Consider the following 27,215-nt stretch of genomic DNA (forward strand, 5'->3'; position numbering starts at 1 on the left):
CGAGGTTAAGTTCCCGTGTGTATATATTTTTTTCCTTATAAATATTTGCATTATTGTTTAATAAATAATAAAAAATTATAAATTAGAATAAACAATCAGAATGTTAATTAATTTTCATTACTAATTTAATTACTAATTTAAATAATTAATTTTATTCGCGTGTTTATATCACAATGAATAATGATTATGAATTTAATTATTTTTAATTACATTGAATTTATCCTTTACCAATATAACTCCAGTCCTTTTATTATTTCATTTCTATTAATTATTTGCATGCGAAATTAAAGTTAGTTTCTTATCACGCGTACAAACGGCAGCCGCTGCGGTTGTGTGTCCTATAGGTGCCTGGTTGTACCGGGACAGCAGCTGGGGCCAGGAAAAGTGCCCCCTCCCCCCGGCCGCGCAAGGCCGCGAGTCAGGGCAGGAGGGAGGGGGGAGGGGGCGGTGAAAGTCTGCCCGCCGACAGATAGCCCGGGTAGCGCCGAGCAGTCAGCGCGCGCCCGTACCTCCCGCAGGAGCGCTGTCCACGGTGCTGCCAGCCGCGAGTGTGTCGTGCGTCGTCGTGTGTGCGCGCGTGTGTTGTTGTTGTTGTTGCGTGTGTGCTGGTGTGACGTGAGTGGCCATGTGACCCCCCCTCATCGAGATCTGTGCCGTTCGTCACCTCCACCCTCCCCCAACCACCCCAGCCCCGCCGCTGTTCGCCGGCCGACACCTGCTGCTCGCTCGGCTCGGCGGCCGTGTGTGGTCCGAGCGATGGGGATCACCTCTCCCTCACCATGATGGGCGGATACTACGACGGGCCGAACCCGCTCCTCAAGGGGACCTTGTCAAGGTAAGCTCGGGCGTCTCTTCAGCTGTTCCCGGCGTCTCTTCAGCTGTTCTCGCCTCTTGCCGCGGGCGCTGGGATCCGGGTTCGACCCCCCGGGTCAGCCTCCCCTCCCCCAGTATTCCCAGACGCCGGGCCTAACGACCCCGAAGTCGTCGACGAGACGACTCCCATCCCAGCCAGGGGCGCCACAACAGGGGGGGGGGGGGGAAGGGTATTTTGCCCCCCCTCTGATACCTTGAAGTGGGGGCAAACGGTGGCAAAGAAAGTGCTGTGTAATCAATTTTTAGATAACAAAACTGCTTAAATAGCACCATTTTCCACCTTGAAATACAAATTTTCCCGGGGGAGGACCCCCGGAACCCCGCTTCAATAGGGGGGATCGATGATTCTTTATAAAAAGGTATATTGCCCCCCCTTTGGAAATTTAGTTGTTGCGCCCCTGATCCCAGGGACGTTCCCGGACCAGAAATTTTGAATAGCGACCTCCCCCCCCCCCCCACCTTTTTTCCCCAAAAAGAAAAGATGTAAACGTACCAAGCGTAATTATTTCTTTAATGCCGCGCACAGCCATTAGAAAACCGAGTAATAAACTTCTCCATTGAAAACATGATTACTGATATCGAATAATAATAATTTTTTTTCTATTCGCCTTTTATTTCACACTTTTTCTTTTTCTGCGTACCCTCTAAACCACCCCCCCCCCCCTCCCTCCCCAACCCTTCTTTCTAGATCCGTCCCTGTTCTATCCTAGTGGAAATATTAAGAGAATGTGACCATTTCGCGTTGTATTTGACTGCCAGGTGCTATTCCACAGTCCTGCACTTATTAGTGAAATGGGCAAACTGTTCGCTGGTTCACCTTTTTGACTGGGAAAACCTAGTTGGAGCTAAGTGTTTTCCATCTGCTTCGTGGCTTCTCGGGGATGTCGAGTTGGCAGGGGCAGACAGAACGCCATTCAACTGCAACATAATCGAATTGCAGTTGGCGGTCGTCTGCGAGAGTCACTCAGCCACTGGGTACGCGTTCGCTTCCGAACTGAGTTACTGTGATTGGTGCTCCTGCAATATAAGCATGTATTATCTTTGAAAGATTTGTGCAATGGGAGTGCATGACTTGATGTAAGCTTTTGGACATACGCCATTGCTAAGCAGATGTGTGCCTGTAAAAGAAAACTACAAAAAACACAAATTAAACTCTGAATTCCAAAAATTCAAAGGTTACCATTTTTCTTTGTTTTTCTTTCTTTGTTGACCATATTACTGTTATGGAATATTATGTGGTGTTTATATCCTGTTGACAACAGCAATTTTTGTGCTTAATTTGTTTTTTTTTTGTCTTTTGTGTTTTTTGTAGGTTTTTTTACAGACATACATGTGCTTAGCAATGGCGTATGTCCAAAAGCTTACATCTAGTAGAAGCATATGCCTGAAATAAACTCACCCAACCACGAAAAACAAGACGAAGCCACAGTCTTTGACTCTCAGCTAGTCACGAAATCTTTCGCGAATTGACGTTGGATTAAGGGCTTTGAATATATATACTGTATAGAAGTCGCGAGTGGATAGGATTTACTCTACGTTTTTCAGAATCGTATGATGAGCAGCTTGGGAACTTCACCGCTGCAGTGCGCTGTCGTAACGCCCTGTATCGTCTTAGTTGTTATTTACACGTTAGAGCGCAGCGCTGTCGCCTGCTGTCATACCCCGCACCCCTCAACCATCATTCACTGCAGCTCAACGTCGTTCAACAGGAGGGGGAAGGTGTGTTTGAAGAGTTCCGACACTCGTCCGCCAGGGACCACCACAAGTCGATGCCCTAGAGATGGTGGCGATTGCGGCGGTGAATTAACCAACTACCTCAAACCGTATTAGAAATGTTAACCTGGGCTGGCGACTTCTATACAGTATATATATATATATTCAAAGATTAAGGGTCCAAGCACTCGAGGAGGAAGGTACAGACGTTTGAAGTACAGCGTGGTGGGTTAAAACATCCCGTGAAATGAAGGAGTGAGACGCATAGTTGGCAGCGGCAGATCTGCGCAGCACGTTTCTTCTGAACTCGCGTCCTAGATCTCCGAGTCCCTGTTGGCCGAGCTGTGTGACGTCGTGCTCACATAGCGATGGACTCAGTTTTATGATTTTAGACCCAGTTCACCCTCGTCCTCGCGTTAGGTTGCTGTGTGGGGAAAGAGGCCGTGAAAATGGGCAGTCGCCTGGGTGTAATGGTCAGCGTTCCTGATTTGTAGACATTGGGTCGTGGGGATCGTGTCCCGTGTGAGGAACTGTCGCAGGGCCGAAACTAGGGGGTGGGGGGAGGGGGGGGGGGCAAGCGGGGCATACGCCCCGGGCGCAAAGCTGTGGGGGCGCCGAAATAGCTTGCATTGTAATTCCTACTACAACTGGTAAAATGTTTGACGAATGCTGCGAAGATGAAATTTCCAACTTATCAGAGCATGATTTGTTTAGAATAGCTTTGTTAGAGATCATTGATGGAATAGTGAATGCCTTAAAATCCCGGTTTCAGGCTCTTCAAGCAATTAATGACAATGGAAGTTAAAGATTTGAAGACTGCAGCCAAATGGTTGTCTGAAACATACAAAGATGACATCAATGGAGAAGAAATAGTTCAAGAAATGGAAAGTTTTAAACATCACGCCTTGGCAGTTGATGACACTATGAAAACAGCATCTGCAGCGAGCGACCCTCTTGAAGCTCATTCACGAATACAGAATTGAAGAAGGATATCCAAACCTGACCACAGCCCTTAAGATATTTCTTACTCTTCCTGTAACAGTTTTTTCAGGCGAAAGAAGTTTCAGAAAATTGAAAATTGTAAAAAAATATTTAAGAAATAATATGAGGCAAGACAGACTGTCGAATTTGAGCATTATTTCCATAGAACACTAGAGAGCATCCTCTATTTGCTATGATGATATCATCAAAATCTTTGCTGCAAAAAGGTCTCGCAAGTTGAATTTGAATGGCTATCAAGCGTAACAGAAAAAAAATGTATATCTTAAAATACAAAAAGTTTTCATGATATACGTACTGGTGTTCTCTGCGAACTGTCTAAATTTTCGAGTTTACTGTAATACCTAGGGGCAGGCATTTTTCGCGAATAAATCTGAACGCCTATTAGACTGCAACAAGGTATACCCGCACCTGTGGTTTCTCCCTTGTGATTGGCGGCCGTCTGCGAGAGAAGTCGTTGCCTTATTTGGCTGAGCCACTCAGGACGCATTTGCTGCCGCAATGAATTACTGTGATTGGCGTTTTAACAATCGACATGTGCCTGAAAGAAACTCACCCGATCACGAAACACAGACGAAGCTACAGTGTTTTAACTTTCAGCTAGTCTCGGAATCTTTTTGCGAAATATGCATGGCCCTAGTAATACCCAGGCGTTGGGAAGCGGAGCACACCCATCCAAGTATTGACCGCTGCTAAATTTCAAATTCAAAATTCGTCACGGTCAAACGCCTCCGTGCGCACGTGGCTTGGCGTCTTTGACCCGCTTGCGACTGCTCGCGGTGCCCCCTCCACTTCTCCCCCCCCCCCCCCCCTAGCGACGTCATCGGAGCCAACATGGCCGCGGCAACTGGCACGTTACGTCACCTCTGCGGGGCGGGACAGTCCGCCCCCCCCCCCCCCTCCTCCTGATGGGGCTGCTCCCAGCTTTCATCCGCGACTGCATCCCCGCCAATGGGAACAGCCCGACGTGTTGGCCAAGCAGTGTTTCAAATCGGCACGATAGATGGCGCTACTGTAGCGAGTTAGTTGTTCTTTGTAAATTCGTAGAGAGAGTTAATACTAGGGCCATGAAGTTTTTAGCGAAAAGATAATCCAGATCAGCTGTGTGTTAAAACTTTGTGGCATTGACTGCGTTTCGTGGTTGGCTGGGTTTATTTCAGGTGCACGTCTACTGTCAGCACACCAATCACAGCCATCCGGTGCGGAAGCCAACACGTTCTAAATGGCCCGGGCCGAACGGGGCAATGGCTTCTCTTGCAGACGGCCGCCAATCACAATAGAACAGTCAATACCTTATTGCAGTCTAGTGAGCGTTCAGATTATTTCGCTAACATACATGCCCTAAGATTATACTCTTTATCAATTTAATGTTTATTTCGGAACAAAATGTATGAATTAAATAATAGATGTTAGATAAAAATTTAAGTATTTAAAATATTTTTTTTTCTATAATAACCTAGGAAAATGAAATAAGCAGGTGTAAGTTGGTCATTATAAAGAATTTAAAAAGAGGAAAATACTGAAATTGTATTTACCATCTCGACAAGTACTCAAGCGTTTATTATTATTAATATTTTACTGTGAAATAATGGTGTTATAATGAGTTTAAAAACCGTCACAATTCTTTTTTTTTTTTTTTCCTTTTTTTTCCCCGCAATATTCGTATTGTCACACACGATCATGTTACTTCATTTGTAAATTCATAGATGCCAGTATAGTGTAGTCGACGATTGTAGGCAGGTGCAGGAAAACAACGTTGAGTTTCCGGTCTTTAAGACACGCGGTCTAGGTAGGAACATGGTCTAGGTGGGAACACCGTCTAGGTGGGAACAATCAAGTAATATACAAAATTTAATTTATTTTATTTTTGAGGAACACAAATATCAGAAAATAAAGTACTTCCCCTCAGAAAATTTGGATTTCGAGGGGTTAAATTTATTCTATTCAAGCATTTTTGTACTCAAACATTTACTGCACATAATTAATGTAGGAATTATAATATTTTATTTCCGAGAAATTTTGCTTTGCTAAGAATAAAAAAATATACATATACCTACAATTAACATAGGTTGAGCCTTGCTCAAACCAAAAAAAAATATTTATTTCCGTATCAGGGGAAACATTAATGTTACAAACTGCAATTTTAATAATATTATGCAATCACTTAAGTATTCAATAAAATTAAATTTAGTTAAATATGTACAATTAACATAGATGGAGCCTTGCTCAAACAAAAAAAATATTTATTTCCGTATCAGGGGAAACTTTAATGTTACAAACTGTAATTTTAATAATATTATGCAGTCATTAAAGTATTCAATAAAATTAAATGTAGTTAAATATGTACAATTAACATAGGTGGAGCCTTGCTGAAACCATAAAAAAAAAAATTATTTCCCTATCAGGGGAAACTTTAATGTTACAAACTGTAATTTTAATAATATTATGCAATCATTTAAGTATTTAATAAAATTAAATGTAGTTAAATATGGATCACTTTAACCCTCAGCGCTACACACGGCCTGCTTGCTGTTTGGTTTCGATTTATTTAATGTGAAATTGTTTCAGTATGTAGTGGTGAGGGGCGTGTATTCCACCTGTCAGATCAGCTGGTAGGAAGGAGGAAGTGATTCCGGTAGCTGCCAGAGGCGGGTGACGTCACGCGCGCCCGTGTCGGTTGTGCCCTTGTTGCCCGCTGCCCGCGCGACGCTTGTCACTCACTTCCGCGTGGCCTTCGGCGCAGAGCACACGGCGCGCACGGGGTGCCTCGACGCGACACCGCGACTGTCAGCAGCTGACGTCTGGGTCGTTACCACAACGCCGAAATACCATAACGCCGAATGTCTAAATTGACCACAACGCCGACAGCTAGAAAACTGCTGCGTACCACAACGCCGAAATAACAACTGAATGAATTTGTGTGTGTTTCTTAAATGTACCTTAACGCCGAAATACCACAATCAAACCTAACCTAACCTAACCTAACCTAACCTTTGTGGCAGTCCTGCAATGACATTTTTCGGCGTTAGTGTATTTCGGCGTTGTGGTACACAGCAGTTTTCTAGCTGTCGGCGTTGTGGTTAATTTGGCAGCATTTCGGCGTTATTGTATTTCGGCGTTGTGGTCAATTTGGCATTTCGGCGTTGTGGTGCGTCCCCCCCCCCTCCCCCCCCCCCCCCCCGTGCTGGGGGGAGATGCTTCCGGCGTGAGTGCATGCCTGAGGCGACACAAGTCTCAGCAGTAGCAGACGACGGCCGTCGTACGATGCAATCCCAACCAAATATATGAATTCAACGAAAACTAATGTAATTGCAATAATTGCCGCAGGAGATTACGAAACACTGTGAATGTATTTTGATTCGTTTATTTATTTTTTATAAATAATTATTGATCTTAAATAGTGTCAATTGTATTTTTCCCCTGTCATCAACTATGAAAAAAAAAAAAAATGTCGTTTCGTCACCTCATAGCAGCTACGTCGACTATGGAAACATTCGATTTGCAGAGCGACTTTTGAATAAAATACAAAACCCCGGCTTTGGACCTGATTTTCGACAAGGAATTTAATAAAAAAAACTATTGCCCATAATGTAAAAAATTATTAAACAATTAATACTATAAAGTTTGCATTTGGCTTTGTGAACTTTGGTACGCAACATCCTTCACAGATGGCAGCACCGTGGTTACACATTTCCGTTCCATGCGACTTCCCGTTCCACTCACCAAATTACTCCTACAGAATTTACCGAGAGCTAAGATGTGTTATGTGTGTGTGTGTGTGTGTTGAGAACACAATTTTTGTGAAAATAAATTTTAAACTATAAAAAAGTGGTTGTTTGATGATACTATTTCAGTAGAACATTTAGTTATTGCAATCAAATATTTGCCGCGTTACTTTTCTGTACGTGGTTCTGTCGCAGCCGTGAAACCGGAGCGAGTTATTTCTCTCTGGAGCGCCAGGACAATGTCGCGGAAGTACTTTTCCCCTCGTCGCGCATTTTCCGGTTGCGCTTGTGAAAACAGTGCCTATGTCGGGGGAAGGAGAAGTGCGCAAAGGTTTTGTGGTCTCAGCGACCTCAGAGTTGTTTTTGGATGTGGTTTGACTTTTTTTTTGACATGTAAGCTTCCTTATATTAAGTCATCGGCTTCAACCTTCGTGTTGGGTATTTTTTTTTTTTAGGTTTGATTTGTTTAGTTACGATTCTCACGGCTTTCACTCTATGTAGGTATGGTTCTGTAACTCTTAGGCATGAGACACTGTGCCGCATAAACCACATTCTTCATGAGAGCAGTTTAAAATTTTTCAATAGTATCTCACCTTTTTATTCAACCATGTTCTTCTCAAAATAGTGAGTTTTTGATGTATATTATATCTTAGTGTTGTATTCCACGAGAAAGAATGTCAAGTTTATGGTTAACCCTCCGTTAGGCGCGTGGACTACCCATGTAGTCCAGTAAAATGTTGGTGCCACTAAGTCCAAGGCTAATAGTTGCACGCAGCTGCCCTCATTAGTAGCTGCCCAGATAGGAGATCTCTAAACGTCAGTGTTGCTGTGATCTCGTAAGAGTATGGTAGTGCTCTCCAAATAACAAATTACTACACACGTAGTCCATGCGCCTAACCATGCTCTTTTTCGCAAGTGGTAAACGTGGCGGGCGTTGCCGCGATCCAGTGGGTTATCTCAGGGTGCTCCCGTGTTCCTCGCCTGTTGATTCCGCTGGTGCTCCATCGCCATCTCGTCCTTTGTTCATCGTCTCCAATGACCCTGCGTCGACGAGACCTAGCAGGCGCGAGCCACTCCGTACCCTTTTGTGAGAAAACATTTAGTTGTTCTTTTGCAAAATATTCCTTTGGAAATTACTAAGAAATAATTTGTAACACTACAAGAAAAATAATGTTAATTTTACAACACATTGCTATGGTTTTGATTATGTATAAAATACGTTGTTTCTGGAAACAATACTGAATATACTCGTATATAAAGTCGCGCTTACGATAATTGTTAAATATTGAATAATGTTTAATACTTTAATTTTTTTTAGGCCATTGGAAAGATAATCGAATTTAAACAATTGGCATTTATTTTTTTATCGTTCTTATTAATGTGCGCAGTTTATAATTGAAAACTATTCAGGATACGATTTACAAAATCGGCTCCGAAGGGCTGCGAGACATTTGCAGAACAGGGGTGAGGGGTGTGCGAACGGCGAGGTTGACCCGCGAGGGCCGTGAAGTGAAGCGGACGAATGGGCCCCTTTGGCGAGGGATGGCGGGCGGCGAGAAACCGGCTTTGTGTGCGAAGAATCGGAGCATCGGGGACAGAAGGATCCGGGACGGTGTTGTGTGCGCGGCGGACGAGTGAGTTGTGACCGAGGTGCGCGGCGAGAGACGAGCAGTAGAGAGCGGCGCTGTCGAGCCGAGCTCCGATCGGGAAGAGTTTATTACTGACTAAAATGAAATAGTGATTGATTTTGTGGGCAGCCAATTAAATTGTTATACCTTAACGAATAGTGTAAATATTAGGTAAAAAAAAACTGTATTTAATTAATTGGGCTATCCTTTTATAACCTGTTTGCCCACTCGTAATTATATATATATATATATATATATTGTGTCAATATATATATATTGTGTCAATATAGAGTGGGGGGCTTTAAAACATTTGATTTAACATTTTTTTTTCTCCTGTCAGTTTGATTTCAACTACTTGCTAACATTGATAGGTAGAGACCGGAAAAATTCGCGGATTCATTTCGTGATAGGCTGAAATTCAAACATGTGTACAATTCTGCTGGTTCTGCTATTGGCTCGCAGTTTAACTGGAGCTCTCTGGGCCAATGAGAGACTATCGACCAAAGAAGCGTCGAATCACAAGCTACCCAGTGGAGACGCCTCACAATTTAGTACCCAATGAACACGCGTGTTTACTTGAGAAATGCAAAGGATAATGGAGGCTATCCTAGAGGTCATTGAATCCGCGAATTTTTCCAGTCCTTATTGATAGGTAGAGACCTGAAAAATTCGCAGATTCATATCGTGTTATGCTAAAATTCAAATAATTATACCTCAGTGCTGCTTCTGCCATTGGTTCACTGTTAATCTGGAGGATTGAGGGCCAATTAAAGACCCTCACTCATAGAAGTGTCGAATCACAGGCCACCCAGTCGATACGACTCACAAGTCAGCAGCCAATGGACAGTTGGCATTTGCCCGAGTGTGTAGAGGATATTGCAGTCTATCCTGAAGGTCTTTGAACCCGCGAATTTTTCCGGTCTCTATTGATAGGGTTTTAATCAAAGGAAACAAATAAGAAAAAATATATATACATTAAAAATATTGATTATTAACACCCCACCTAGTAGGAGGGGAGAGTTTTGGCGGCTTGGATAGGGGGGGGGGGGTAAATCTGGCCTCTTAGTTGGTGGGAGGGGGGGAAGACCGACCAATCACCGCGTGGAGCGCCTCGCCACTGGACGCGGCCGCCGCGGTCTGCTCGCCGGGCAAGTGGGGCGCCTCTGGGGGCCGCGCGGGGGGGTGCGCCGCTACCAGACTGTGACTGCCTGGCGCGGCTCCAGCTCAGAGCTGCGTCCTGGTCGGCAGCCACAGTCCCTCCCCCGGCGTCAGGTCTCTGGGGAGATTAGCGATTAGCGAGTTCTCGTGATGGGATCTGAAAAAAAAAATTACGTCAACAACAAGGGGGTTTGGACAGCTAACCCACGTCATTCAAAATAAACATGCTGCCTTCACCGAGATCTCGCAATTTTTTTGACGTGACAACATCTAATAAATCGATGAACGCCGGCTGCACGCACGAAAAAGTGTCCCGTTACGCACATTGTACGCTTGCGCCGCATCTTATCTCTCTTCCACTCGATTGGAACAACCATCGATTTGACATTTTCGAGGCACATTAAACTTGAAACACTCCCATTCGTTTCCTGCTTTTCCTATCGTCGTCCTATCCTTAACAGAATAACACAGATTGGAAGTAGTTAAATAGCAAACATGTATAAAAGTTATAGTTTAAATAATCTGTTCGTTAAAGTAATAAACGTATTTGAATTAATGAGTGCAAATAAAAGTAAATTTATCAATTAACTTGTAGGTTTCATTTCACTCCTTCTTTGTATCCATACAAAATAGTGATAATTCAATAAAAATGATTCAATTTTATTCATAAAAGTATCCAATCATTTCATCAATGTTTTGTTATGACGTTGCCACGTTAAACTATCGTCCGTAAACCGTCTTTACAGACAACCAATTTTTTTTTTTTTTTTTTTTTTTTTTGCTCTTCGTAACTATTCCAATTGTCCCTTTGCGTTCGCCCGCAGCTCCGGAAGGTAGGTACGTGGAATGAGTCTGCCTTCTGTCTCTTGCCGTGCGGCGGTCGAGTATTTCCCCATGCGGCTGACGGGGGAGCGGACCATCTTCGCCTGAGCGAGCCGTCAGCTGAGGTCCCGGGGCCCAGGGACAGACAAGACTCCGAAGTAACCGCGCAGTCACGTCGGTTCGTCGCCCAGACGTGACGTCACAAACTAATTTGAGTTTATATTTTTTTTAAAAGTCATTAAAGACGGTAACACACAATGAGCTACAAAGAAATATTTCGTTTTGGATTTTGAAGACAAACTTAAAGCCCTCTTTTCACACGTATGAAAGATGTGATATACGAACGGAGACTGTTTATTAAAGTAATACTTAAAAAACAGTAATTTTACATTCCTTTTTTTTACGTACTGCGTCTAATAGTTTTTATAAATCATATTTTTCAAAATTAAGTTACATATAAAAAAATCCCTAAAATTGTTTAGATACCAGAGGTACGAAATAGGGAATTTTGCATTTGAAAATCCCATAATATTCCAACTAATGAAATAAGTGAAAAGACAATTTTTTTTCGGTATATTAACATGTCCCTAAGAGAATGATATCGAAAGCTAATGGAGTATGATATCATACTGATCTCTGTGTTACGTAGTTTGCGTAATGAAGCGTCAGTTGTGTCTGAAACTTGTTGCTAGGTGGTATTCCAACTACACCAGAGCAATACAGTAATATTTGCGACTGCCCAAGAACGTTTTAAAACACGCAGGTTGACGGTTATCCAAGGCTAAGAACGTTTTAATACACGCAGGTTGACGGTTATCCAAGGCTAAGAACGTTTTAATACACGCAGGTTGACGGTTATCCAAGGCTACGTGCTAGAACAGGTGATAAATACAGACTACAAAATGCTACACTTGACAGTGTCAAAGAAAATTCCTGCAATGGTAGGACTGGTCTAGTATGAGGGCTCTAGCTAACAACAGTTAGTTCTGAGTCAGGAATCGGGGAATAAAAACACATTTGCGTTAAAAAAAAACATACACCTTTCTTTCACTGTTGTGAATTTGATAAGAATAGAACAATAATAAAATTGTGTTTGAGGCTTGTTTATAACTTGCTAATTAATATTATCTTCCTTAATATTACGGTCACTCGTTTCTCTGAGGAAGAAATTTCAGTTTTTGTGTGCAAATACTCTTTCCTTTAAACAGCAATGCCACCAATTTAAAACTGAAACATATTTTTTTCTTTGCCTAAACAAAAGAGGTAATCTACTAACATTGTTAAATATTTTGTGGCTATTTAAAAGTTTTTTTTTTAAATTTAAAATAGTTATAGTAACAAAGCCCGAAAATTAATTTGCCTTCATTCAGGGACGCAAATATGTATGATTCTCAATGAATGGTTAATATAAATATAAGATAATGTATGTGTGTATTTATGTTCACCCACCTAAAACTGGAGAACCGTTAGCCCAATTGATATGAAACTTTGCACACATATAAAGGGCGACATGACCACTCCGACGAACATAGTTACGTTAGTGCGGATAGGTGGCTCTGGTGGCAGTGATTTTTATCTTTTGAACCATAGCTGCTGGTAGAAGGATGATTTTTTTTTTTAGGTCAAGCGAAGCGCACCGGGCACCAGCTAGTGAGTTATAATTTTCCTTTTCTGCCTTTCGATTGTTTTTTTCTTTATTTTCTTTAAAATTCTGGAAGGGAGGGGTTCCGGATCAGTATGACCTCCACTCCCCCCCCCCCCCCCCCCCTTTTTCAATCGCTGCTACGTGCCTGGGTGAGTGGTTCGATCTCTCGACCACTGTGTCTCGAATAGTTCGACCGACATGCTGCTTGAAATGTTTCACTTCTTCCCCTCCCCCCTTCCTCCACTTCCCTGGTCTTATAGAGCTTGCGGCAAGCTCGCGGGTGGTAACTACATAATCTCGATACGTGACAATCGCGAGTTAGGAACTGCACGCAGACTCTGCCCCCCCCCCCCTCCTCCTCCTCCCCGGGGTCGGGGTAATCAGTCCCCGGTTTTTGTTTTCGGGGCCGCGCGCTGTGATGTCACGCGCCGGGACATTCCTCGCTAGAAAGCAGCTCTGGGCGCGACGGGCGACCGAGTGCGCCGCAGCATTTTCAAACGCTACCATTCTCTCGAAGAGATCCAACCCACATCGTGGAGTAGCCGGGTAACATTTCCTTTAAACCTATATATGTTTCCATCCAGTTCTGTGATATACATTTAACTTTCCTTACCGGTACTGCATGGAAACGTCCACGTTTTTACCTTTTGGCAGCTGATAATTCGAATACATTTTAAAATTAGAACAAAGTATCACGTACAGGCAGTAGAGGGGAAGCAAGGACGCAAGGGTTTGTGGTATGCAATAACTATAGGGACCGGAAAAATTTGCGGGTTCAATGACCTGTAGGATGAACTCCATAGTTCTACGTACAGTCGGTCAAATGTGACCCACTTATTGGCTGCTGTCTTGTGAGACGTCCCAACGTAGCAGCCTGTGATTCGATACAGCTTTGGTTGGGTGTTTCTCATTGGCTCAGAGTCATCTAGGTGAGTTGTGAGCCAATAACAGAGGCTGCATTGCGGTATAGCTATTTGTATTTTAGCCTATCGCGAAATGAACTCGCGAATTTTTCCGGTCTCTAGCAATAACAGGTCACGTGGGAAAAAAAAACTTAAGTATTTTTTGAATGTTTCTTGCGGTGAGGATTTGCTCATGTAGTCAGGCACGAACAGGCTGACAGACCAGTCTGCTTGATCTGCTCCCGTCATCAGTCTCAAGCAGACTGATCTGTCAGTCTGTTCGTGCCTGACCACGGGACCATTATGTCAGTTCCCGAAACGTCGCGACTATTTGCGTCTGTCCTGTTGTCGTAGTGGTTGTCCAGAATTTGTTTTTATTTCATCGCTGTGTCGTCGTGCTGTCCAGATTATTTGTTCAGTGTCATCGTTGGGTCCCGCTGTTTGTCTCTGCCTTGTGAAAAGGATTTTTTAAAATATATATTTACTGTTCCTGTTGCAACTGTCACGTCGTTGTTAACTCACTGTGTTGGTCTGTGCTGTAATGTTTCCTTCCACGGAATTCTCTGTGCAGTCTAGGCATTTAATTTTTTGACATCGGCTGATTTTTGACGTGACAACGTCTAATAAATCGATGAACGCCGGATGCACGCACGAAAAAATGTCCCGTTACGCACATTGTCCCGTTTCAATGTGTCCCGTTGCGCTCATTTTATATTGCTCTTTGCTAACCTGAACCTCCTAGCATTGCGACCGGGTCCGTGGCGTAATTCTGTTTTCATGCATTTCAATGTAACATTTTCATTGCTCTTTGCTAACCCGTTCCTCCTAGCATTGCTGCGGAGTCCGTGGCGCAAATATATTATTTTTGACCGCATCTTGGTGTTGGGTAAGCCATTTTCCTTCACATCATCCTTGAAACACTCCCATTCGTTTCCTACTTTTCCTATCATCGTCCTATCCTTAACAGAATAACACAGATTGGAAGAAGTTAAAGAGAAAACATGTATAAAAGTTATAGTTAAAATAATCTCTTCGTTAAAGTAATAAACATATTTGAATTAATGAGTGCAAATAAAAGTAAATTTATCAATTAAATTGTAGATTTCATTTCACTCCTTCTTTGTATCCATACAAAATAGAGATAATTCAATAAAAATGATTCAATTTTATTCATAAAAGTATGCAATCATGTTTTGTTATGACTAGAGACAGGAAAAATTCGCGAGTTCATTTCGCGATAGGCTAAAATTCAAATAGTTAAACCTCAGTACTGCCTCTGCTATTGGCTCACAACTCACCTGGATGACTCTGGGCCAATGAGAAACACCCAACCAAAGCTTTATCGAATCACAGGCTGCTACGATGGGACGTCTCACAAGACAGCAGCCAATGAGTGGGTGAAATTTTACCGAGTGTACATAGGACTATGGAGTTCATCATAGAGGTCATTGAACCCGCGAATTTTTCCGGTCCCTAGTTATGACGTTGTCACGTTAAACTATCGTCCGTAAACCGACTTTACAGACAACCAATTTTTTAAAATTATTTTCTATGTGTTTCTGTATTCATCTTTCTTTGTCCGTTATTCGATTTCTACATGACATAAAGTATGAACCAACAACAGCGTTTTCCATAGAAAGTTTTTTAAATAAAAAGAAATATTGACGCAAAATATTTGTAGAGTGTCACTGGTTCAGAAATGTATGGTTCGGGTGACGTGATTCAAGAAAAGTTGCGGAGCGCTGCTTCTTGGGCGAGCCTGGGGTTCGTGGAAAGGGAGGGCCAAACGAAGCTGTAACAAGGATACGTAATTGGTAGGCCGGTTTGGTTGGATCTGAGGGGAGCGGTATGGAATACTCCTCTCCCTTCCCCCTCCCCCACACTTTTCACAGAAAAGCAACTGATCCGGTGTTCCTCTCCCAGAATTTCAACTTGAATACGCATTTTGGACTAGGCCTATCTGATGTACACTAATTTTTTTTTCTAGGCGTGAAAATTTTAAATCAAACGTGACAGTTATGAACGGCAGATCCTTAATTTATGTACTACTACTTCGAAGAAAAGGCTAATTACGCCATAATATTTTTACGTTTAGTGTCCATAAATTAAGTCATAAGTTATATTGCTTATTTTAATCTGCTTAATAAGTTTATTTAGAGGCCGGGGGGGGGGGGGGAGAGGCCCCTCCCTGCCCCTCCGTGACTAAGCCCTTGGGTGCTTAACCACTGAGCCGCGATTAAAATTAACGTAATTAAATTAACTCAATTAATTTTAAATGCGCTATACACATCCTTCCTCCCTAGCTTTAAGCACACGCGCTGAATGTCAGCCTGAAGGGCGACAAGTACTGTCGCCCGCCGCCAGGGGCGCATCCAGACGCGCCCAAGAAGCAATGCGGACGGCAAGACCCAAGTTCGGTTCAAACTGTCTGTCCCTGATCAACTCTTCTTCCCTGGTCCATCCTTGCCCAGTACTGAACCTGCCTGCTTAGTGCTTGTAATGATTTAACCCCACACTTGTGTGCCCAGGGTTTTCCCTGTGTCTGTGCAGGTTTTTACCTGGGCCCAACTTGACTAGTTATAATCTAGATCCAGGAGAGGGGAGTTAGTCATGGCTAGGGCCATGCATATTTCGCGAAAAGATTCCGGGACAAGCTGAAAGTTAAAACACTGTAGCATCGTCTGTGTTTCGTGATTGGGTGAGTTTCTTTCAGGTACATGACGATTGTTAAATCACCAATCACAGTAATTCATTGCGGAAGCAAACACGTCCTGAGTGGCTTAGCCAACTAAGGCTACTACTTCTCTCGCAGACGGCCGCCAATCACAAGGAAGAAACCGCTGCGCTGGTGCGCGTATACCTTGTTGCGGTCTAATAGGCGTTCAGCTTTATTCGCGAGAAATGCCTGCCCCTAGTCATGGCATCAATTGCTGCCAATCCCCGAACTAAGCATACGATGCATGCTAAACTTCCTGCGTGGCTTAAACCCAGCATGATTAGTAGAGCCACCGAAATTTCGCGGATTCATATAGTCGCAAGCTAGAATGCAAACCTCCGCACTGTCGCACTGTGTTCATGATTGGAGCGCAGTTATCTGGACACGTCCCTCTACGACCGCGAGCCAACGATGTCCAGCTAGGAGAGAAGTAAGCGAATCAGGTATTGCCAAATAACAAGGATAAAAATGTTCTCGCTAATAAAATCAACCAATGGGAAAGTAAGCATGGGTCGAGCACACCTATAACTTTGAATTCTATCCCGAGGCCAGAGGAATCCGCGAAATTTCCGGGACTCTAATGATTAGGCGTGTAGGCTTCTGCCTGGGACGCTCTTGGAGTCTCTCCTAACCCAGACCACTCCCAGACAGATACACTCGGTTTGAGTCAGGTTAGGTGGGGTGTTGAGCCGCACGGGGCTAGGGAGAACAGACAGAGCCGAGGGGATACGACGGCACTCCGGGAGAGGTGTCCGGCGTGGTCCGCGGCGCATTGGGGGCGACGGCGAAGGGAAAGTTCCCCGCGCCGCGCTCTCCCCCAGCTACACTGTTAAAAATTTTCACCTTTCAGTTTACGAAGAACGGTGGTTACAAATTATCCAGGGATCTTCATAAAATTACGTACACTGAGTTCACTTAGTTTGAACATGATTTCCAAAATTATATTCTCGGGTTATTAAAAAAAAAAAACATTTTAAACACTTGTCAAGTCTACACTAAAAAAACCCTTTTCTTTCTCTACGTGTGTGTTCACCTTTGTTTAGAACGAAACACACAACTCGGAAGTCGAAATACGGCGTAGTTTCTACGGAGATTCAGTTATTTGAAATTACGAAGAACTTTTTGTTTATTTGAGTCAAATTCTTCGTTGCGAAGTCCGTAAGTTTACTGTAATTTCTGACAGTGTAGCTGCAGGTAGCTAGCTCGGTGCTCGGCGCCGTGATTGGCCGGGAGCCATCGCTTGGACTGCAGCGTGGAAGTCTCTCTTTCAAACACGCTGTCCTTGTTCCCGCGCGCTCTTCACAAACATAATAAGTATTTTAAATTGTAAGTATTGGATATATTTTCGTAAAAATTCTTGTGTGGGAATTTTATTTTGTTTTGATTTAAAACAGGCGGTTTATTACAGATTTATGATAGTGAAAATAGGTTTAGGCCTGAAGAAAAAATTATAAATTACTAAAACGGATTCTCAAAATGCTTCTCGTGCACTCAGAATACCAAAGGAGTTCATCCCCCTGAACGTCTCCGTAAAGTGTTGGAGATGTGGCAACAGCGCGCGCCATAAGCCGTGTGCTGCACTCTGAGCGTGAGACGGTCTATAGGCTGGGACCTCAGCTACAGGCAGATGACCTGCAGTTGATTGAAGTTTTCCAAACACCCAGCTGTAAGAGGATTTATTTTAGGTTTTCGTTATTTTTCAGTTCGTAGTATGTAGGCCTATAGTAAAAAAAATAGCGCGTGACAATAAACTATACTAGTAAGCACTTCCACTCAAGTTTGCTTGTGTGTTATATTTTTTACAAAATATAATGTAAATGTGAATAAATAAAATAAAATAAATGGAAAATGTCAATAATTTCTCACAAACTTGCTAACCCCAATATGTCACACTTTAAAAGTAAAGTTTTGTAAAATCTATTTTAGTATATTTACGGAACTTTTCAAGCACAGTAACTCGAATTGACTTGCGAATTTCTCGTTGTTTGTTAGACTGAACGCTCTACTTGTAAACTATTTCACAATTTAATGGCACCAGAAACAGCCGCACGATAATGCCTGACCGTTAACTATATAATTGGTTAGAAACGTGCGTCCTGCAGTATTATTCTTTGTTAGTTTTCCCCGCCTGTACCTCCACAATCCAAATCGTGCTAAACGAGATGAGTTTTTGTGAGACGCTCTGTTAATGGGGCAGCATTACATGACTTCAAACAAATAGCATTACCATAGCCATTTTACACTGAAGTAATCCTTCGTGACCGACACACAGCCGTTGAGATATTTAAGCCTAAAGTCGGAGTAACAATGACACGACGAGCACGACAAGACCAACCCGACAAACCGTCGTACAGCGTTCGAGCACGACAGATTTGAAAGCGTAGGGTCACAATACCACGACAACATTAACACAACAAACTCTATTATGGCTGTCGGGAAATCTTTACAAGCCAAATGCGTTCATAAAATTCAGTATAGAATGCGCTAAAAACAGTCTGGAAGGGAAAAAAAGCTGTCTCAGCCCATGCTTATTCTTTCTTTTTGTGGCTGATTTATGTAGTACTTCAACCCAACACAATGTATCCGTTTACATAAACAGATACTACAAATGTGAAAGTGTACCCACAAGTAATAAATACGAATTTTAGTTTTTCATCATAAAGATTTACCAAGTGGGTAAATATTTTTTGAAGTTTAGTTTTGTAAGGTTTTCCGTTTGGCTCTCCGTCGTGCGGCACGACACGACAAAAATTATAAATGGAATCTATTCCTTGCGGGCCGTCGGGTGACTCCAGCTCAAGAGGACCAAATACAGGTGTTGCCGATGGAAATAAAAGAAAAATTATGAATTATTTTGTCGGTATGTCTCCGAGTTAGTTTCAGTTTTTGATATATTTTATTTATTTTTTTTGCATTGCGTGAAGCTGTGGCCCCAGAACCACAGGGGCGCAACAACTAAATTTCCAAAGGGGGGACAATATACCTTTTTATAAAGAATCATCTTCCCCCCCCCCCCCTTATGAAGCGGGGGGTTAGGGGGTCCTCCCCCGGGAAAATTTGTATTTCAAGGTGGAAAATGGTGCTATTTAAGCAGTTTTTTTATCTAAAAATTGATTACACAGCACTTTCTTTGCCCCCGTTTGCCCCCACTTCAAGGTTTCAGAAGAGGGGCAAAATACCCTTGCCCCCTCCCCCTGTTGTTGCGCCCTTGCAGAACCAGACAGTCGCCACGAGCTTCTGTTCTCTGGTCGTGGCGTGCAGAAGTGACTAACCGACGCGACGTGACCTTCTGGCGTGTCTGGAGTCCCAAGGCGAGCCGGGTTTCAACGAGCGGCTGTTGGCTGTTCGCTGTTCGCTGTTCGCTGGATACAGCATTTCTCACGGTTGTAAGCGGCATTTAGTTTCTTAAAAAATTAAAATAAAAAAAAATTGTTAGAGTTTTGTAATGCATCTCAGCGAAATAAAACAACCAAGTTAAATAATATTTCAAAGTGATGGACTCATTTTTTTCTTGCTAATTTAGGAAATCAGTCACTATTTAAAAAAAATAATAATAATTCAAACTAGACAGTTTCCTACCAAGACCATGCACTAATGCCAATTTAAATTATTTGAAGTTTGTAGAATGTATATAGTGTACAAATTCTCCCTGCAAAAATGAACTTGTTTAAGCTAACAATATTTAAAATTAAAAAAAAATATATTTTTCAACATATATTACTGATTATTCCCCCCCCCCCCCCCCCCCCACTTTTTTTTCTTTTCCAAAATTATCTAGTGACTTTATAATTATCAAGGTCCCCAGCGCGTTTCTTTCCTTTCAGGTTCCCACGTTTCAATCCCGGGGTAAGAAAATTAAGATGTTGGTGTTCTGAACGCGTGTTTAAATTACTTATATTTCAGTACGTCTCATCCCCTGGACAGGTCTCACACTGTTGCCTGTTTCTACACGGTGATTTATTCTACATCAAATGTTAACATGTTCGATTTTGGTTAGATTTACGTATGTAGAGCATTACTGAGATACCTGCACTGTGCACTGTAAGAAAAGCCGTCGAAATAATATCCAGTCACAAAACGCTGCGGAAGGTTGAGCCACAGCGACACAGTGTGCGACCTGCGCCTGGTTCAGGAGCGTAGCCGGGTTTACGTCCTCGTGAAGGCACACACATGAGTAGAGACCTGCAAAATTCGTGGATTCATTCGGTGATAGGCTAGAATTCAAACAGATATACCTCTTTGATAATTTTGCTATTGGCTTACATACTGTTCATCTGGACGAATCTCAACCAGTTATAAACCCTCAACCAAAGAAGGATCGAATCACAGACGAACCAGCAGAGACGACTTACAAGTCGGCAGCCAATGAACTTGCGTTATTTGCCCGAGTGCACAGGGGTATGTGCAGTCTATCCTGAAGGCAATCGAAACCGCGAATTTTGCAGGTCTCTACACATGAGATTCAAGAACAAGAGCAAAAATTATAATTATCTGTGGGATTCCTTGTGTTCTGTTATTTTTAAACTAAATCGTCCACAATAGCATTGTAGCATACTCCATGCACGATATTACTGTAGCGATTGTGTTACAAAGAATTCCACCAGCACTGCGATGATACCTACAATTACGAATCATTAGGGGCATGCATATTTCGCGAAAAAGATTCCGAGACTAGCTGAAAGTTAAAACACTGTAGCATCTTCGGTGTGTCTTAAATGGGTGATTTTATTTCAGGTCAGTATAGATTTTTACAACACCAATTACAGTGAGTCAGAGCGGAATCAAACAAGTCCTGATTGGCCCTGTCAAATAAGGCAATGACGTCTCTTGCAGCCGGCCGCCAATCGCAAGGAAGTAACCACTGGTACTGGTATACTTTGTTGCAGTCTAATAGGCGCTCAGATTTATTCGCGAAAAATGCCTGCCCCATACGAATCATTTATTATTATTATTATTTATCACCTTTTCACTTCTGCCCTAATATCTTCGATTAGTGTCACACATACGTACAAGCATGGCGGCGAAAAACCTGCAAAGAATTTCGGTTGCCAAGACTTTCTACGTTATTCGCTTTGAGCTTTATTTACCCTTCTTTTTAAGTTTCGGTGCTTCGTTGCGCTCTGATGACGTCTCAGTGGCGGCTGCAGGAAGACTTTTAGGGAGGGGCTACCGTACAAAGAAATGATTCAGTTATGAAACATGACATTAAATAAGTCAGAGATTGGCCTTGGAATACTTACAATTTCTTCGTATGAAATACTGAACTTTATTAGTTTTATACAACTTTTGACGAAACTACATTTTAACACTCGAATGAAAGTATTTATGTAAACATAAATAACTCCCTCCAAAAAAGGTTCTATCTCTGGATTGGAAAAGGGGGGGGGGGGTCCCCCTACCGACCCCCTCCTAGAGCCGCGCTTGTGACGTCATTGCCTCGACCTACTGGCTGTAAAGAAGTTTCATTTTAATTTATTACAGTTCAACCTCCCACGAAATATCACTGTGTAATCGATACTCGCTGAACCAATGACAAGCTCGAATGCCTACGAGTGACTAGTTGATTCGCTCAATATAATTGAGGCTCAATCGGGTAAAGGTTTTGAGAAAGGCAATATTGTGTCAAAGCCTAAACTCGTGATATAATTATGTTATGTGTAAACATCTTATCTCGCGGCATACGGCATTTGGTAGGAGTAATTTCGTCAATGATACGAAAAGTCGCATGGAAATGAAATGTGTAACCACGGTGCTGCCATCTGAAGCGGACGGCGCGAATTAAAGTTGATAGTGACAAAGGGAAAAGTTATAGTATTAAATGTTTAATTAATTCTAGTAACACGGGCAGTATTTTAATAAAATTCCTTGTCGAAATTCAGTTTTGAAGCCGGATGTAGTACCTATCTTTTCAAGTCTTTTTAGCATTTATCGGAGCCGTTTCATTATAATTTTTAAAATTTCTCTCTGCGAATCGAATGATTCGAGCTGCTCTGCTCTAGCGGCGGGTGCGGAAACTACGCGTGATTCGTGTCAGTAAATGTAGTTGAAAACACTGTTTGTGTATATGTTCATCACGCTGAACATTATTCTACGTAAAATTTCGTGTCCGAGTTTTGCATTATAAGTGTATTTGCAACACGAGAACACGTAATGTTCTGGAAGACTCGCTCGCATTTTTTTTTTTTTGATGATACAGTTGGCAGCAAGTGTGCGCAGGAGCGTTCGCGCGGAACAAGCCTAGCGCGCGGACAGGACCGTATTGGCCCGAGCCGAACGCCGCTAACCTCCTTCGAGAAGTTGTCCGGCCAACATTTGCCACGTTGATTGGTATGGGGAAGGGGGGGGGGGGGGGAGTTTGCCGCGGCCGCTAGCACGTAGCTTTCACCTGTGCGCGCCTGTGCAGCGATGCCAACCTCGCGGACACAACAGCGCTCGCTGTTTCCTCCATCGAGGCGCGGGCGCCAGCCACTTGGGGTATACACGGACGCCAAATTATGCTGTTACGCCAGTATGCCAATGTTAAAATTTGTAAGTGCGCAAGTAGACAAGCGTGCAAGTATGCAACTGCGAAAGATTGCTGCGTCATTTCTGCCTCTCCTATGCGGTCTCCTCTCCCGGTTCCCCCCACCACGTACCTAACTAACTATATTCCCCTTACGCGATCGAAATTTTCGTAACGCTCGAAAAATTGTAACTCCCTCTGCAAAGAAGTCTCACTTCAAAAAAATCTCTTGAAAATCAGTGGGAAACCACTGTGGGTTGGAATCTCGGTTTTCAGCGCAGCTGATCACAGACTACCCCATGTAAGATCATGCATCCGTATCTATTGATGCCACCGGAGACGAGACGAACAGTCATGACTAGAGACCGGAAAAATTCGCGAGTTGATTTCGTGATAGGCTAAAATACAAATAGTTATACCTCAGTGCTGCCTCTGATATTGGCTCACAACTCACCTGGATGACTCTGGGCCAATGAGAAACACCCAACCAAAGCTGTATCGAATCACAGGCTGCTACGTTGGGACGTCTCACAAGACAGCAACCAATGAGTGGGTGACTTTTGACCGAGTGTACGTAGAACTATGGCGTTCATCCTACAGTTCATTGAACCCGCGAATTTTTCCGGTCCTTAGTCATGACGAATGAATGAACTCTGTGGTCGCAGAGATGTGATGTTGCGAGTCCGCTTGAGTTCTCAGAGGTCCCTGCTTATCGGCACTTCTGTGCAGAATTGTAACACAATACAGCTATGCGCGTCGAGATTCTCTTACGTAGGTCACTGTTTTACCAGCCGTCTGCTTGTGCATCTTCTCCGATTGCATCCCGAATCATACAACATTTCCAAGTTTCAATGACACCGTCGCTCTTAAGGGGGCAGAGTCCTAAATTACTTTGCTTCCATAATTTCGAGTTTTTGATAATTATTTTTAATAAATTCATAACATAAATATGTTTATAAAGTGATCCAGAAATTTAATACTTACATAATTAATAGCTTTATGAGATTTAAAGGTCAATTTTTATGTAAATTACAATGTGAACTAAGAGCATGTAAACTTGTTTTATGCAGTTTTAAATTAACCGTTTGTGTGTAGCCTTTGACATATTTTGAATATCATCATTCATAAATCAATACAAATTTGAACTTCCCAAAACCCTGAAAACCTCAAGTTTGTAAGATTATGGAAAACCATTTTTTTTTTAGTGATTTATGAATTATATACAAAAAATTAAGTAATACACTAATAAGGCTATCCACAAGCAGTTAAATTAAAACTTAATAAAACACGATTGCATGCTCTTAGTTCATGCTAGGATTGACAATTTTGATATTAAATTTCTAAAAATTAACGATCGTTAAATATAGTTTTATAAAATAATGAGCAAAAACACGAAGTTATGGAAGCAAAACAATTAAGGATCCTACCCCTTAAGATGAACCGCTCACGACCCTTACTCATGTTGGACGATGAACTCGACCTCTTAGCTTCTTCACTTGAAGAAGTCTCAGTGCCAGACACGTAGGCGTACCTAATCGTTACTTGAAAAGTAACCTGCAAAGTTTTTGCTTCCATTTTCCTCACGTAACTGAGCAAGCAGGCCTTAGTTTCGCTTTGCTGCACCGATGATTTAAGGGCCGATTTAACTTCTTACGCCAGACTATAAATGTAAACAAATAACAGAGCACCACAATGGCTGTAGGCATAATATTTGATACTGGCTAAAGAATTAACGATGAATTGAAAGTAATATACGAGTGCACTCTGTCCAATATTCCTATTTCATGTTACATTTAGGCACCTATGCCTCAGTTCAGATCATTTAGTGCTACCCTTGTTTTAAAATGCATTATGTATCATTCCGACATCGTCTCTACTGCATTGAGGTATTCTTATTACGTAACCTTCTCCGCAGTATTTCAGGACTCTTACGTCGCCGGATGTTTTTGGTGGGCGATTTCCCTTGAACGTTAAGTACTTAATTTCGAGCACATGCACATTTACTGCAAACTCAGCTGCTTTCCACCGCCCAGTCGTCGCTATCGCAGCCGGGGTGGTGTGAGTAATTAACGGAATTTAGGCTGCCGCACACTTCAGATATTCACTTCAAGTTATGGTCTATCTAATCTGCCTTATCAGTGTTTTCATTTTAACTTTGCGTATACATGCATTGTTCGCTCTTTCTCCGCTCGTGTGCCGTGCAGTTATAAAGACTAGATTTGTTGTTGAAAACAAGCTGCGTAAATAAGTTGTCCCCCCCCCCCCCCTGGTTGTCACATCTCTCAACCCGCCGTCTCAGAAGCTACTTGCGATGTGGGGTTTCAGGTCCGTTTTACCGGCCTAGTACCGATTCAGGGATATAAACTTAACAAATGGGGAAGTTGACGTTTGAAAATAAGTATCTTTATTTGGCTGCCTTCATTGCTGTCTGTGCTTACCCTGTAGGCGCAGCGTTGCCAGCTCTATTTCATGTGCTTGCACATCAGATTTCCTCAGATTGTCTTGGGAAGCCTACTTACTCTGTTCGTAGTCAACACATGATCCGCGCACGGCCCGTCAAATATCCTACACGACAATCATAAACCGTCCCGCTTGTATGCGTGGTCATATCGTTAAGTACACACACCTAATTCTTAATTCTTAATTTTCAATCGTAAACCCACCTTCGGACTATCGATCCGCTTGGGGAAACGAGTGGAAACCAGTGGCGATACTGAGAAACTGGGTCGCTCCAGTAATCAGTGGGCTTTCGCTGTCTTCAGTGGCCTGGTTTCCCGTCCACCGCTCGGACATTCGCGCCTCGACATCACCGCTGCTCTGCGGTGCCGGGATCAACTACAAATGAATTTGTAGCGGCCACAAATCATTTTATTCCGTTTTCAGTAAAAAAATATAGGTTGTCTGTAAAGTCGGTTTACGGACAATAGTTTAACGTGACGTCATAACAAAACATTGATGAAATGATTGCATACTTTTATGAATAAAATTGAATCATTTTTTTTTTAATAATAAAAGAATAAATACTTGAAATTATACTAGTAATCAGATTTTTAAAATGCAAGAATAATGAACCTTTATTGCCGAAATTGTTGTTGTAATAAGCAATGAAACCACATTAACTTTTCACTTCACTTTATAAACAGTCGAGTGGAAGAGATATAGATGCGGCGCAAGCGTACAATGAGCGTAACGGGACACAGCGTAACGGGGCAATGTGCGTAACGGGACACTTTTTCGTGCGTGCAGCCGGCGTTCATCGATTTATTAGACGTTGTCACGTCAAAAAAATAAAAAAAAATGGATTTGCCTGATGGCATTTTACCTAAAGGCAACACGTCGTAACACTTTCATATTTATTACAAAACGTTTAAAAACATCCTTGTAAGTTTCAACAATTGTTTTTTTTAATTCGATTTTGTTTCATGGTGCGCGCGTACCGTAAAATTTCACTTCATTATTTTTTTTTCCTCCATAACTTCACAAAATGTTGGAGGACATACGAACTGAATTTAAAGATACACACGGATACATGCATATTGTCAAATATTTAAAACAATGGTATATTTTTCGCAAACCGATCTAGCTTGCGATGTATTCAAATAAATCAGTTTATTTACAAATGTAATTTCGATCAAAAATTTTTTGGAATAGTGGAGTTAATGTGTGGTGATGATGTGAGGTGCTGTCGGGAAAGGTTTTTGGTGTGGTTGGTTTGGAAAAAAGAGGGCTGGGGAGGGGGTGGGGGACCGTCAAGATGAGTTCTTGCCCTCGGTGTAAACTGGTCCAGTTACGCCCCTGGCGCGCCGGTCCTCTCGGCCAGAGAGGTGCCAGGAGAGACACGTCAGCTCCGAACAAGCTTCACGTCTCTGCTGCTCGGTGCGATGTAGCCTGCACTTCATCTCAGGGAGGAGGGGGCAAGTGATAGAACCTCTTGGCCCACCGTTTTCTTTCAAAATTAATTAATTTTGTTTGTTTGGGACTGATAGAGACTCTTTGGAATATCGGGATGATAATATATATACCCTCCTCAATTCCCCCCCCCCTTTCCTACGTATGCCCCTAGCTAACATATCTAAAAATGTTACAATTACCAACGGTACTCATTTCCCAAATGTACCTTGCAGTGGCGGATACAGGAAATTTTTTTTCCCCGGGAGAAGATTTGAAAATAAAAATATAATAATTATTTTTATATGAAAAAAAACCTTACGTCAAAAAGGGGTTTGGACAGTTAAGCCTACTTTATCATTCTCAACGTGCTTTGTTTTCCGTAGTTCCGGGTGTTGTAATAGCCACCACGCACCGCCCAAAATAACGTACTTATTTCACCGACCGAGATATCACTTTTTTTTTCTTGAGAATAACTGTATTGCCTCTATCCACCCTGTGTCCACCAACGGTACACTGCAAAAAAATGTTTCTACTTTTACAAGGATAGTCCTTGGAAACTGAGTTGCCAAAGATATCACTTGTAAAATTGCAAGGCAATTACAATTATACAAAGCTCTGCCTTGCAGTTTTATAAGTGATAT

At 42.5% G+C, this 27,215-nt stretch overlaps 1 protein-coding gene across 3 annotated transcripts in view; it reads left to right on the plus strand.

Moving 5' to 3' along the window:
- The first annotated feature begins 592 nt into the window (after positions 1–592).
- The window catches only part of LOC134534121 (nucleolar protein dao-5-like), a 357,536-nt gene continuing 330,913 nt past the window's right edge, over positions 593–27,215 (plus strand). For all 3 annotated transcript variants that reach the window (XM_063372196.1, XM_063372199.1, XM_063372200.1), the window contains exon 1: positions 593–835. In XM_063372196.1, the coding sequence (XP_063228266.1) occupies positions 780–835 (56 nt within the window). In that variant the 5' untranslated portion in view covers positions 593–779. The remainder of the gene's footprint in view (positions 836–27,215) is intronic.

The sequence above is a fragment of the Bacillus rossius genome, chromosome 7 (assembly GCF_032445375.1).
Source record: "Bacillus rossius redtenbacheri isolate Brsri chromosome 7, Brsri_v3, whole genome shotgun sequence".
Taxonomy (NCBI): domain Eukaryota; kingdom Metazoa; phylum Arthropoda; class Insecta; order Phasmatodea; family Bacillidae; genus Bacillus; species Bacillus rossius.